At 43.7% G+C, this 13209-nt stretch overlaps 1 protein-coding gene and 1 long non-coding RNA gene across 4 annotated transcripts; both read right to left on the reverse strand.

The window, feature by feature from the left end:
• Positions 1–1417, reverse strand: LOC148323887 (uncharacterized). The gene is made up of 4 exons (XR_015846566.1): positions 1348–1417; positions 1231–1255; positions 983–1161; positions 1–188 (listed from the first exon to the last, which is right to left on the reverse strand). It is a non-coding gene; the product is annotated as an uncharacterized LOC148323887 (long non-coding RNA).
• Positions 1418–2555: 1138 nt separating this feature from the next.
• On the reverse strand, positions 2556–13028 carry lss (lanosterol synthase (2,3-oxidosqualene-lanosterol cyclase)). Of its 3 annotated transcripts, XM_088315917.1 has the most exons (25): positions 12894–13028; positions 12090–12258; positions 11880–12018; positions 11698–11806; positions 11482–11603; positions 11003–11099; positions 10586–10721; positions 10329–10437; positions 10127–10245; positions 9848–9945; positions 9729–9756; positions 9541–9597; positions 8413–8484; positions 8200–8250; positions 7985–8134; positions 7793–7889; positions 7267–7372; positions 6603–6668; positions 6466–6543; positions 6239–6409; positions 6083–6161; positions 5799–5969; positions 3232–5601; positions 3121–3150; positions 2556–2865 (listed from the first exon to the last, which is right to left on the reverse strand). In XM_088315917.1, exons 1-22 carry the CDS (start codon positions 12905–12907, stop codon positions 5832–5834), a joined length of 2205 nt encoding a protein of 734 aa, XP_088172043.1. In that variant the 5' UTR covers positions 12908–13028; the 3' UTR covers positions 2556–2865; positions 3121–3150; positions 3232–5601; positions 5799–5831. The 3 variants fall into 3 exon arrangements, with proteins under 3 accessions (XP_088172043.1, XP_088172044.1, XP_088172041.1); XM_088315918.1 differs by having other exon boundaries at positions 3264–5969; XM_088315915.1 differs by having other exon boundaries at positions 3232–5969.
• Positions 13029–13209: the final 181 nt, after the last annotated feature.

Genomic DNA, 13209 nt, shown 5'->3' on the forward strand with positions numbered 1-13209 from the left:
TCCATTCTTGAGATTTATTTCCAAATCCACTTGAATGGATCAGCCCAAAATCATTTCAACGTAAACATTTTGTGTTCATTGTGCAAAGCGGACGCTTGACGGCTTTCCGGGAGTCTTTTGTTCTTCTAGTCCGAGTCGCTGCTGCTGCTGCTGCTGCTGCTGCTGCTGGTGCAGGAGCTGCTGGACCTCTGCAAACGGCGGCGGGCGAGAACGCACAACAGAGAGAAATGTCAAAACATTTGGATTCACCAAAGGGAAGTCAAACGTGTTGCGGAAAAGAAAGCCTCCTGTTACGTGGCGGCTCAGATTGATTTATGTCGGCTGCACCAAGTATGGAGGTGAATAAGACAATATGAAATTGAAAACAAATTATTACATTTTCATTCAAAAATATATAATTTTTTTTTAACTGATCCATTATCTCTAAAATGATTTTGTCTTTTTGCCCAAAATTATTCAACATTTTTTTTTTCAAAATTGAAATACTATGTGAACTTTTTTTCTCCCCCAAAATGTGACTTTTTCACTCAAATGTCGGACTTTATTTCCATCATATTACAGGTTCAATTTAATATGGATGCAACTTTCTTCTTAATATATGACTCTTCTCGGAATATTACAATTTAAAAAAATGTTTTTTTATGAAATCTATAATCTTGCTAGATTAAAAATTCAATCTCGATAATTAACATTTTACAAAAACATACATATATATATATATAAACATTTTCTCAACACTTACAACTTTTTTTGAACTGTATGCTACTTTTTAAAAAGACAATTCGCTAAAAATATAAAAATAAAAGACATGACTTTTCTAGTTTTAGCCTTTGACTGCTTCAATGAGATGTAAATGACGTTCATTGGAATTTTCTCCCACTTTTAGATAATCAAACACATACCGGGTCAAACTGACCCGGGCTCATTACTGCTGTTCCTGAGAAAGGAGAGGTAAAGTGAGTTTGTTCTTGTTAAATCTCACCCCGCGTGACTCCCTTCCTGGCTTGTGACACTTGCGATGCTTGTGTCCTAACTTGTGCCGCCGCCGCCGACGACACTTTCTACATCCTGGTCCCTGCCCGCATCCTTGCCCGTGCCCGTGCCCGTGCCCGTGCCCGTGTCCGTGACCATGCTTGCCACCTCCGCGACCTCCGCGTCCTCCTGGAAATAAATGTCACAAATTCAGTTTGCACTTAAAAGAAGAAGACAAAGCGATGACGGTTTCCTCACCGCGCTTGTTGTGATGCATTGATGCCTGAAATGATCACAAAAAAAACAGAAATATGTTAAAGGCAACACAAATGAAGTGTCTAATAAAAATGAAAAAATAAAACTCCCTGCGCTCACCGTGTGCTCGAAGCAAAGCCAAGGAGCAATCTACTTGCTGGACGTCCCCACAAGTCTTTTTACGTCCAGGCACACCTCGCGGGGGCCTCTAATCTATCATCTGCATTTTGATGAGGACAAAAGTGCCGGTCCGATTCACCGAATCTGAACTATCCGGGCAATGTGCATGCAGGCCCGAAGAGACGTCAGCAATGTTTGCGTCGGGGCATGTGAAGAATGTTGAAGAAGAACATTTCAGGAAGAAACAGTTTAGCGTACAAACGTGTTGCGCAATACTCAAACGGAAAAATACGGAAAGTTATTTGCGGTGCTTCATTGTCCGCCTGTGGGAAAATCAGTTGATCCGTGCTTAAAAAAACAAGACAAACGGCAAAGAGCAGCTTGGTTTTGTGCAGAACAGCCTCAAAAACAAAACAAAGCGGCCAAGATTCAAACAGCTGAACTTTTGGTCACAAAGAAAGCCGGAACCACAGCCAGCATGTTGCCGAGGCCCAGCCAGGAGCCGGTGACCAGCTGGACTTGCTGGTGTCACCGCAAACCAGAAACCAGCTGGGTGCTTTTGGCTCACGTGGTCGAGTGACTGATAACGACTTGGATTGTCCCGAGGCACAGATTTGGAAAAGAGTTCTGAAAACTCGGTGTCGCTTGGCCAAGCGCATTGCATTGGGTTGATTGGGTCAAACCGGACACCGGGATGGTGGCCTCATATTTGAAAGGTCTTGCTGATGTGACCCACAAAATAAAAAAAAGTCTCAAGAAGACATGGCAGGACAAACACAAGAGGACGACCGTTTTGGTTTGAAGAGGCCATTTTGCGCCCATTTCCAGGGATCGACCAATCTGGAGAAAAATTCATTAATCAACCCCAATAGCCATTTTTATTGAGCAATTTAAATTTTTTAATTTGCTTGTGAAAACACACCGGAGGTCCGTCATTTTGATTTGATACGTTTCGTTGGTAAAATTAATAAATAAATAAATCAGCCCCCAAAAGCAGTTTTTCGGAGCACCGTTAAATTTGGTAGTCATGTTTATCATGATTTGACCCACAAAAAAAGTCTTGTGAAGAATCAGAAAGTCTTCTATTTTCTCCATTGACTTTGTTTTTGTAAAAGCGGGTCAAGTGGACCCAGGAACATTGTTGTTGTTGTTAAGAAAACAAAATGGCATTTCTTTCGACAGGAAATCACAAAAGGCAGTCACGAGCGTTCTTTCAAACACGTCATTTATTGCATTCACGACTTTGACATCAAAATGCAAATGAGATGCCGTTGATGGATCAATCAGCAAACGGCATCAACGCTTGAAGCAGGGCCCGGTTCTCCAGCCGTAGCCGTAGCCGTATGCGGGCCGAAATCCCCCGACGGCAGGTCGGCCAACGTAGGGTCCATAAAAGGGAGCCGGAGGAAGGCACGCTCGTGGAGCAAAAGGCACGACGGGACGATACGCCGGCTGGCAAGCGTACGGTCGATAGACGGGATATCTGACGGGCATCGTCGGGAGGATGACTTTCGGCCTCTAGTTGAAAAATAAAGAGATGGTGAGTTGAATTGTTCCGTCGTTGCAATATTGCGCTCACGTCAGTTGAAAAATCAACAAATCAATCCAAGGATCGGAGATTTCGTGTCCGAATCGAAAGCACATCTACGAGACATTGTCAAGATTTTTGGGGTGAAAAATCAACATTTGCTTATTTTCATGATTCGCGTTGGAAAAAAGATGTTTGAGGGCATATTCATTTAAAAAAAAAAAAAAAAATGGAAAGACAAATACCTTGATGAAACAAAATCTCAGCTCGACACCCTGGAATGAAAAATTTAGAACACAAAATAAAGCAAAAATAAGGTTTTCAAATTCAAGGTGAACAAGCTGCAGAAAATTAACTTTTTCTGGAGTTTTGCTTGACGCTTGCTCACCTTTGGACTGGCCGGCGCTTTTGTGTCAAGTCGATCATTTGCTCCGTCACTTAAATTGGTTCCTGCCCTTGAAAAAGGCGTCGCCAACATGGCGACATTCTGTGCCAGTCCCAAAAATGTGGACACACCTTCGTCTGCCGGAGAGCGCTGGCCACATTTTTTGCATTGCAATTCTATGCAAATATCGACCGTGTCAATTCCCAAATCTTTTCGCACACCACGGCCGATGATCAGACAGCACTTCATGATCTCAGCATTTGAATTATGTCTTCATTTGACTTTTCTTCATACTTGAAATGTTATGAAAAACTATAATTGGTCATATTCACTTGCAAATGCTCATAAAGATGCAGTGTACCTTTAAAAAAATCAATGAAATGACACAAAAGTCACTTTTAAAATGCATTCCATTGCATATCCAAACGAGTGGTGAACATTTGAGGTGCCAAGTACATGCTTGCGTGACTCCTTTTCTTCTACGTGGAATCGGTGCTGCCAACAACGCAGAGCAAAATGTCAACATTTCGCCCAAACAATGTTTTTCATTCACAAGAGCAGCAAAGTGTTACAGACGTTTCACCGCGCAGTCATGTGGCAGCAAACAAAAGTTCAATAACAGAAGGAAACAATGGAGACTTTGAAAAGTTTTCTCTTCTTTTAAATGAGGGAATTTGCAATTTCAAACAGTATTCTTTGGATTATTCAAATGAAAAACGAGCAAATTGTGCTCACTGAACGATGATCTGGGAGGAAAAAAAAAAAACAAAAACAAGAAATCGGTCAAAGGAGGATAAAAAGTCAAAAAAATATTCATGCACTTACCGTGTGCGCTCAATATCAACTTTTGTGGGAATCCACTCGGCGCTGTTACCAGCCCTCCTTTTTTTTTTTCCTTAAATGTTTGCATTTTGCTGAGGACAAAATGATTCGTTTTGGCTCACAAACCGGAGGGGAGGGCAACAATGTTCGCATTCACGCTTGCAAAGATGTGACGTGTCGAAAACGGACTGCGGAGAACGTAGCGAGATTGTTGAATCTTAGCATCAACATAAATGTTGGCGGGGACAAGAAACATGCGGCTTCACTTTTTTTGACATGAAAAGAAATCTCAGCTTAAAAAAAAAAAAAAAATGTCGTTACCGGGTTTTGATCGAAGCGTTCTGAGGATGAAAATGATTTGACTTTGGGATGAGGTTGTAACAAAACAAAATGCAATGTGACTTTGCGGCTGACTCGCATAACAAGAAACCAGTGAAAGCGGAATAGCAACCGAATTTGGATTCATCTCGTTCGGACCAAACGGTGCCATTTTTGTTACGAGCGCAACAGGAGAGCGGCAAAAGCGTCATTTTGTGGAAAATGTCAGAACAGGATAAACCAGGCCCTTCGCTCGATATCTTCATGAGCGATCTGCTTGTGCTCGCCAGCGCATTATGAGGCACTCCTCACTAAAGTGGAGATCTTCCGCTTTGATTGGGCCTGCGAACTTGCATAATTGCTCGCCTGTGAGCGAAGCAAAAGCAAAAAGTTGCGGCTCTCTGGAAAACTTCAGGTGTGTCACTGACAGTCATAACGCCAACGATTGTTCGGAGGAATAATCGCTCATCATTGAAGAATGCGTGACACGATCGAAAAGCAAACCTCGGCATGGTCCAAGAGAAATACAAACACAAATCAACACACGCACATAAAAAAAAAAAAAAGGAAGTTACATCAATCAAAACTAATTGCGTTGATTTTTTGGGGGGGTTAAATGACGTCAACTAAATATAAACATGCCCCCCCCCATGTTTTAAAGCGGGTGTCAAAATGCCCGAATGAATGAAAACAGAAAAATCATGTGTGTGTGTGTTTGAAATTACCACCCCAAAAATAACAAGAAAATACTTTGTTGCTATGCAAAATATGAATTGAAGAAGTAGAAACCGTTGATGACATAAAAAGGGAAACCAACTGGTGGTTCGTTCGGGGAAATGTTTTATTTCCTCTTTTATATTCAGAATTTCTCCAAATATTTGACTGTTCGACAGGAGATGTGAACACCAAAATATCCAATATTTGCAGCCCTACTGTTATATTATCTAGTTATTATATATAATATATTAATAGACATTTTTTTATTGTTGAATAAAATCCTTGTTTCAGATCTCCGGCATGAACCGAGAAAAAAAAAAAAAGCCTCCTTAAAACGACAACGTTGCTCCTCAAATTAAATTATTGATGAGCAAAATTGCTCCACCAAGAAAATAAGTCATTAGGAGCCTCGTGCATCACATCTTAGCGAAGTGCAAAGTGTGGTCCTCCAAAGCCCCTTCCCGGCCACTTTTAGGTGCAAAGCCTGAGAACGATCAGGAAGATTTGAATCAGGTGTGTTGCATGTAAAAACAGACGAGCTCGAGGACCGGACTTGGGCATGCCCGGTCCATTTTTTTTTTGGATGACCTTCACTAAGCAAATTGTAACGTCACAACCCACGAAACTCAGCATTTTTGGAAAAGGCTGTCTTAAGGACACGAATTCAGAGTTGAAAAGTACCGGGTCGGTTCATTGTTCGGATGCTCCGGGTGTTCACAGCTTGAGCTTTCCGGTCAGAGAACTGCGAGGGTTGAGAGATGCGAAGCGGCCGAGGGTCCAAATGGGGAAAACGTTCCTGTAGGAGGTGTAGCTGATGGCGCAGCTCTTGTTGAACACCCCGGAAATATTTTCCTAAACACAAAGTCCATCATGTTCGACCGACTCGGGTGAACTTGAAGTTGGGTGCGTGGTCGGTGGACGCCGGCGGTCGGAGCGAGTCCGGAAGGTGGGACGAAAAGACTCACCTGAGGCCAGTCTCCGTTGGGCAACTGCTCGTCAATCAGCAGCTTGACGCCTTTCTCGATGGCCCGCTGGTCAGGATGCCTGCAGATAGACACGTCGTCGTCGTCGTCGACTCAATAACATCGTTCATCGAAAGAACCGCGATCCGCTTTCCTCACCGGACCGCCATGAGCCCCAACAGAGCCCAGCAGGTGTTGTGGATCTGCGCCGAGCCGCTCTGAACGTAGCGCCGTTGCTCGCACGACTCAAAGTCCTCCCCCCAGCCGCCGTCCGGCATCTGGCGATCCAACAGGAAGCGGCAGGCGTTCCTTACCTCCGCGCGCGCGTTCCTAGTCAAGGGAGACGGCTAATATGGGTCCATGACGTACTTTGGACTTGCTCCCACCTCTCATAGCCGTGTCCCATACAAGCGAAGGCTTCCAGGCCAAACCACGTCCCGTAGGTGAAGCACACTCCCCACGACCTGCGTACGAAACATGTCAGCGCAAAGCGGAACCTTTGCCTCAGAAAGGGCGAGCTCACCCTTCCCAGGATCCGTCGGGCCTCTGCACCCTCCGACAGTAATCCAGCCCGTCTGATAGAGTTTGCCTGCAAGGCACATCGTTCGCAGCGCCATTTCAAACTTTTGCGGCGCTGCTCAGGAATCGCAATCATATTGTTGTCGGACAAAGAGTTGAGAATAAATTTCGAGTGAGAAATGTGCTCGGCTTGATAAGTGAAATCAACACGCACGACTTGTCATTAATTACATGATGATCGGTAAAATGCCTCATAGTTCCTGAATAGAGTTAATAATTAGATATAAAGAAAAAAGGTGAGAAATTCAACACACAAACAACAAATATTTTTGGCCTTTTGTCTGTGATCAAGCAATGCCAAGGAGAAAATATTTTCAAATCTTCAATTTGAAGGGAAGAGAAGGCTCAAATGTCATTATAAAAACGCGTCACAAACAAAATCTCACCTCATTATTAATTGCCAATTGCAAATATGGGAAGGAAACCAGTTGGAGGTGTTGGTTACACTCTCTCAATTATGTTGGTTTCTCATAAAAAAAAATTAAAAAAATCCCTCAATTGCACCAGAAATTAAAAACAACAAAAAAAAATGATGCATTTGTTGATTCCACCATTTAAGCCAAGCGGAAGACATTTAATGTAAGGAAAGATTTTTTTTTTGGGTGTACCTAATTTCCTCCGTGCGGTGTTCAGGATGCGTCTTGTGGAAATGCTTGAGAGCCTGCATGACGGCTGACGTGCACTCCACATACGTGTAATCGATCATGATGTCACCTGTTTGTGAAAGCCAGATGGTTCTTACGCCACACGGACCGCATCTTCTTTTGAGAGGAAGCGTCGCTATATTCAGCTCGTTGTCCTTTTCCGCTTACTTCGGAAAGACTGAGTCAGACGCGAGAAATGTCGCAAAGGTCACGTTTAGATTTGGCTTCTCGTTTTCACACGTGGCTTGTTGTTGCTTGCGTAGATTTCCACCACTTGACAAATGATTAGGCAACGTGGGGACGATGCGGGTTCACACGTCCGCCCCACAGACTGCTGTTCGGGTTCCAATCTGTCACGACTGCCCGAGTATTGGTATAATATTGAAAATGCTTTTTCGGTCGACTCACGACTTTTGGTTTATTCAGTAAGTGCCTGCCACTTAAGTCAACATACAAATATACTGCCAATATTAAAAAAAAACAGACTCACCAAACACCTCTGACGGGTTGAGCAGCTCGAGGAGTTTCCCCCCTCTCTTTGTTTCATACGTGGCAAAGCCACCGTCCGAGTTTCTCATGCTTAGCAACTACGGAAAAGAAAAAAAACAAAAAAAGAAGCTCATCACACTGACGAGACACATCGAGCCAAGCGCGTATTTGTGAGGCCAAGCGGGTCACCGACCACGTGGACGGCGTCGTACAGGCGCTGCGGCGGGAGCGGCTCGCCGACGGAGGGGCTCAGCTCGTGAAGCAGCATCAGAGACTTCAGGCCCTCGGCCGTGCAGTCGGCGACGATCCAGCCGCAGTCGCGCGTGCTGAACGGGAAGCCTCCCTGCCGTTAAATTGAAAAGATGGGACGCAAAGCGCCACAATTTTCATTCGCGATGTGACGCGTACCTTGTTCATTTGCCGGTAGTACTTTTTGTAATCGGGAGGATTGTCCGGGATCTGGTGGAGGGGAGACAGACCAGGTTCATGGAGGCAAAAAAATAAATTGCACATTAACAGGTTTTTTTGGAGCCATCTTTTCCTTCTTGAGCAAAAATTTCCAAAGGGAGTCTCTCTCACGTTTCCAGAAAGAAGCGGCAAACAAAATTCTCATTTTCTCACCTGCGTGAGCGTCAGAAACTGGCGGGCGCGCCCGAGACACTCGGCTAGTGCGGGGCTGTCTTGGGCACCGGCCTGAAAGACAAATTAGTTCAAACAGCCGCACCATGTGATCCATTATGAATCCTCTCAACTAAACACAGGAAGTACCAACTCTCCTGGCAACAAAAATGTCCCTGGGTCGAAATGACCCGTGGAATGATTAAAAAAAAAAAAAAAAGAGAAACATTGTTTGGTTAATTCAACTTGCAAGCAAGTGAAATGAAACATTCTAAAAGTTAAAAAAAAAAATTAGAATCAAGTAGAAACATGAAAAAGTAAAAATATGAATATGATGAAAATTGTTTTCATTTTATGAAAATAAAGTCAAAGTAAAAAAATATATTATCAGAAGTTTTTCATTTAGTGATAGTCAAAATATTAAAAGAAATATTTAAAAATGACAAGTTGTCATTTCTTGAGAATACAGCCTATAAATGAGAGATACAAATGTGATTACGAGATAAAAATGGAGAAGAGATTTGATCATAACTTCATAAAGGCGAACAAGAGCGATCGATCAGACTGCGGCATGTGAAAAACAAAAACAAAAACAAACCGAGATTCCAAAATTCCTGTTTGAGGTGAGGAAACCTGTTCTTCCACTTCCCAAGTGAAACGCAATCTTGTCCTCAAGGCTACGCGACAAAAACAAAAACAAAGCAGTAACACTTTAGAATAAGTGGACACCAGCTAAGCGTTTATAAATACTGACGTCATCTTTTATAAAGCAAGTTTCTGACATGAAGAAAAATTGGCATAAAGTTTGTAAATATCTCACTCGAAAGTCATTATTTTGCAAGGTGATACTTTTTTTTTCTGATGTCCAACGACAGCTGCACACGAAATAATTGTGCATTTTCTAATGTCATGTGAATCTCATTCTCAACCACTTTTGGAAATCAAAAATGAAAACACTTTGAATTATGTCATATGAATAAAGTATTTACAAACTACATGCAAATGATTATTCATTTCAGAAACATGCTTTACAAATGATGACTTCAGTATTCACAAATGCTTAGCTAATGCTTATTTGTGTGGACTTATTATAAAGTGTTTACAAAAAAAAAGCAATCCTCAGTCAATTACCTCAAGGAAAGCCTGGACAGCAAAGCACGTGTCCCAAAGCTGAGAGCCGTTGGTTCCCTGTTCAAAAAGACAGAATGGATTTCGGCGGTCCAACAAGTCAATCGGACGTGTTGAGCGCCATTTTGCTTTGACGAGGGAGACGAGTCTGTGAGTGTACTTTAGATTAAAGATGGAAGAAAATCGCTCACCTGCATTTTCATACCATCGAGTCCCAGCCTGGAAAGCAGAAATTAATAAATTCACTCAGCGGCGATTGAGCGGATTTTGGGTGATCAGCAAATAATAGGCTTGCGTCTCGCAGACTGACCACAGATAGTCGGGGATTCTGGACACATGCTCTTGGAAGGCGGCGGACGAGGGTCCGTCCACGTACCAGCGGACCAGCATGTTGATCGTCTTGGAGATCTGCAGCACAGAGGCCATGCGGCACCAGGACGTCACGTCACGTTGGCCTACTTGCAATTTGAGAGTCACAGATTCTCCTAGTCGTGTTTTGGTTTTTCCTCTGGACCTTATCATCAAGCATTTTTTTTTTTTCTATTCCTATACTGTTTCCCGACCAACGCAAGCAGAACGTCTCCACTACCGGGCCAATGCTGATGCATTTGGTGAAGCGGTCGTCGGCCTGGATGTGCTCGTACAGTTCACTGACGGCCATTCCTCTCAACGTGGCACTGTGGTGGGCCTCGTACACGTTGAGCAAGGCTGCCGAGAAGGCGAAGAGTCACAAACCAAACGTGAGGGGAAACGCATGGTTTGAATTCATTTTCCATTGCAAAAAAACGTACCGTAGGCTACAGTCAGCAGCGTGCTGTGTGGTGTGTACATGTCACACGCTGCCACGTTGTTCCTCTGAGCGGGCCAGTCGATGCCGGCAAAGTCTTGGACATAAAGCTCCTAGGTGGCAAAATAGTTGACGTCAACAACATTTGACACAAGGAAGGCCAACAAAATCTCCAGCATCTGAGGATGTGATTCGAGCAGGTGCACGTCTTGAAGGAGGAATGTGACAGCGCCCCCTTGTGGAAACAAGCGCTCACAACACCTGTCTGAGGCTGAGGACCAGCGCGTCCTCCTCAGCGACGAGTCGGACGGCGTAACAGAAGCTCATGGGGAGGTAGACCTGGCGGCAATGGCACCAAAGTGTTGACGGGTGGGCGGGCAGCCAGCTGGGGAACAGCCTGTCATCAAACGGAAGCACTCAAGTCATATCGCATGAAAACATGAAAACACAGCGCATGCGACAAAAGACTTGTTTGGGACTCGGTAAAATGTGTTTGTTTTATGCACAAGACACATTCCTTCCTGTTCAATTTAAAAATGCGTCCACTTTCCCTGAAACTTGGATAGATTTAATGATTAACTCCATTAATAAATATCAAAGTCATCAATAAATACATAAAATAATCTATAGAAATGGAACTCATTTTAGGATGCATTTAATGGGACGTGTTGCTCTTACCACATCTCTGGTAGAAGCGTGTTCATTCCTTCCCAGTTGTAGACATTTAAAATAGCCAACCAGAATTTACCCCAGGACGGGATGCCCACCGCGCCGCCTACGGAAAATGGTTACAATTTTGAGGGCCTGCTACAAAACAAAACTGGAAAAACGACGGACATGAACTGAGAGCTCATATCCTGAAAAAAAAATGATAGCATTCACCCTCTTTTATGTTTTGGGTTAAACTCGCCCATTTGAAAACTGAGGGAAAGAATGTTTCTTAACAAGGAAAAAGATATCCGCACATCTGCAACTGAACTTTTGAGTGTTGAGAAAATATTATTATTACCATATTTATCCAAGTAATTAGAGGGTTAATAAATTCCGCTTAAGGATTTCATTGAAACCTTCTTGGGGGTATACATCTTTTTCACATGTATAAATATTTTAATGACCCACAATATGATGGGTTAATAGTACCAAGACTTCCTTAGAACCTTTGCTATGCAGGTTATTCCGTGCTCGGACCAAGTCGGGATCATCCGGACCAACACCCAGAATCCTGAGTGAGGTGTAACTCAGAGCCGTGCCGAACACCGTCGACTTATCTTCGATATGTCTGCCAAAAAATAACGCACACGCCGCAGTTATCCTTCCTTCACACGCTGATCATGGTGCGACGTTTACAAAGCGTAAAACCAGAGCTGCCTTACAGGCCCCAGCCTCCATCCGGCAGCTGAACAGAGCGCAGATATCGCACCATCTCCTTCTTCCAGGCCTGCTCCAGAGGAATCTTAGCGATATGGCAAGTTATCAGTAGACCTGCAAAACATAGTCTGCAACATTATTTTCACGACAAAAAATGGATTTGTCCCCGACTGCAGACGTGTCGTACCGGGTAGCAGGAAGAGAGGCCCTCCGTAGTCCCCCGCCCAGTGGCCATCCTCGGCTTGAAGGTGACTGTAGAAGTTCATCCCTTTCAGGGCGGCATCCACGGCCGTGCTGGCAGCCGGGGAGTCATGCACAAACTTGCTCTGTGGGGACAAACTGAAATTCAAATTCATCCGAAATATTTGGCATTCATTTGGGTGGGTGTATTTCCTACTGTGTCCAAGCCTAAAGAATGGGCCTCGAGCATGGTCTGCTCCCTTTTTGGGGCATCCACATCCTCCACGTATAACCAGGTCTGCCTGCCCTCGACATTCGAGAGCCTCCATCGACTCAGGTGTGTAGCCGGCTCCGTCTGGTATGGTCCCCCTCGCCTGCGCAAGTGCCTAGGCCAAGACAACAACAAAAGAAGTCTACATACTATGTACAATACCTCTAATGCGCACTTGGTGGCTGACTTGAGTCACATGACTTGACGTGGGACAGATTTAAGTTGCGAATTTTAGGGCTTGATTGGCTAAGACGTATGAAAAAGTCAACTTGTTAGTCAAGTTAAGTAGGGCAGGTACAGATACTAAGTACAAGTTGGCTGTGTGAAGGTTTGGACAAAGCAGTTGTGTGACTCGACCCTTGTCTTTGTTTGACTTGCTTGATTTTTGCCACCTTAACTTTGGACTTGCTTGAAAATTATGACATGTTTTACAAATTATTACAATCAAAATTTAGTGTGCGTGCATCTCTATCCATGCTGCTCAATACAATGTTGCTAACTCAACCATATGTTGACAGGAAAACCGGAATATTGCACAAAAATGTACTTTGGCAAAAATGGGTTTGGCAAAACTACACCGAATCATAATGAGATGTTTGCCAATATGTTGGAAAGAGTTTAAAAGGAACTAGATGTTGTAAATTTTAACTTGAACAAGTCAAATCTCAACATGTTAAAAATCATATTAGTCAGAGCAACCGACTTTAAGTGCAATAATGTGTCGATTTGTTATATGTGCTCAGTACTTACATTTTCTCAGTCATCCCTGACAAAGTTAACAAGAATCCCTCACTGGTTGAATGAACAGCTACAGGTACCTCTGAAGGTTACCGCCTTTTAAATGCTACTCATGGTATATGTAGTGCTTCGGGAGGCGTAGAGCCTTTACACAAACCACATTTACACTACATTTCCCAGCACGCATAGCGGTACCGTTCGAGATGCACTTCAGCATGGAGAGACATGAGCAGAGACTGGTTGACCAATTAGACAGCGAAGATGAAAGAGCGTGGGCTGAACTGGCTGTGAACTCCACCAATCAGAAAGCTCCCAGGGTTATCGCGAC

Source organism: Idiotropiscis lumnitzeri, chromosome 14 (assembly GCF_059441095.1).
Source record: "Idiotropiscis lumnitzeri isolate Australia: NSW breed Sydney's pygmy pipehorse chromosome 14, RoL_Ilum_1.0, whole genome shotgun sequence".
Classification (NCBI taxonomy): domain Eukaryota; kingdom Metazoa; phylum Chordata; class Actinopteri; order Syngnathiformes; family Syngnathidae; genus Idiotropiscis; species Idiotropiscis lumnitzeri.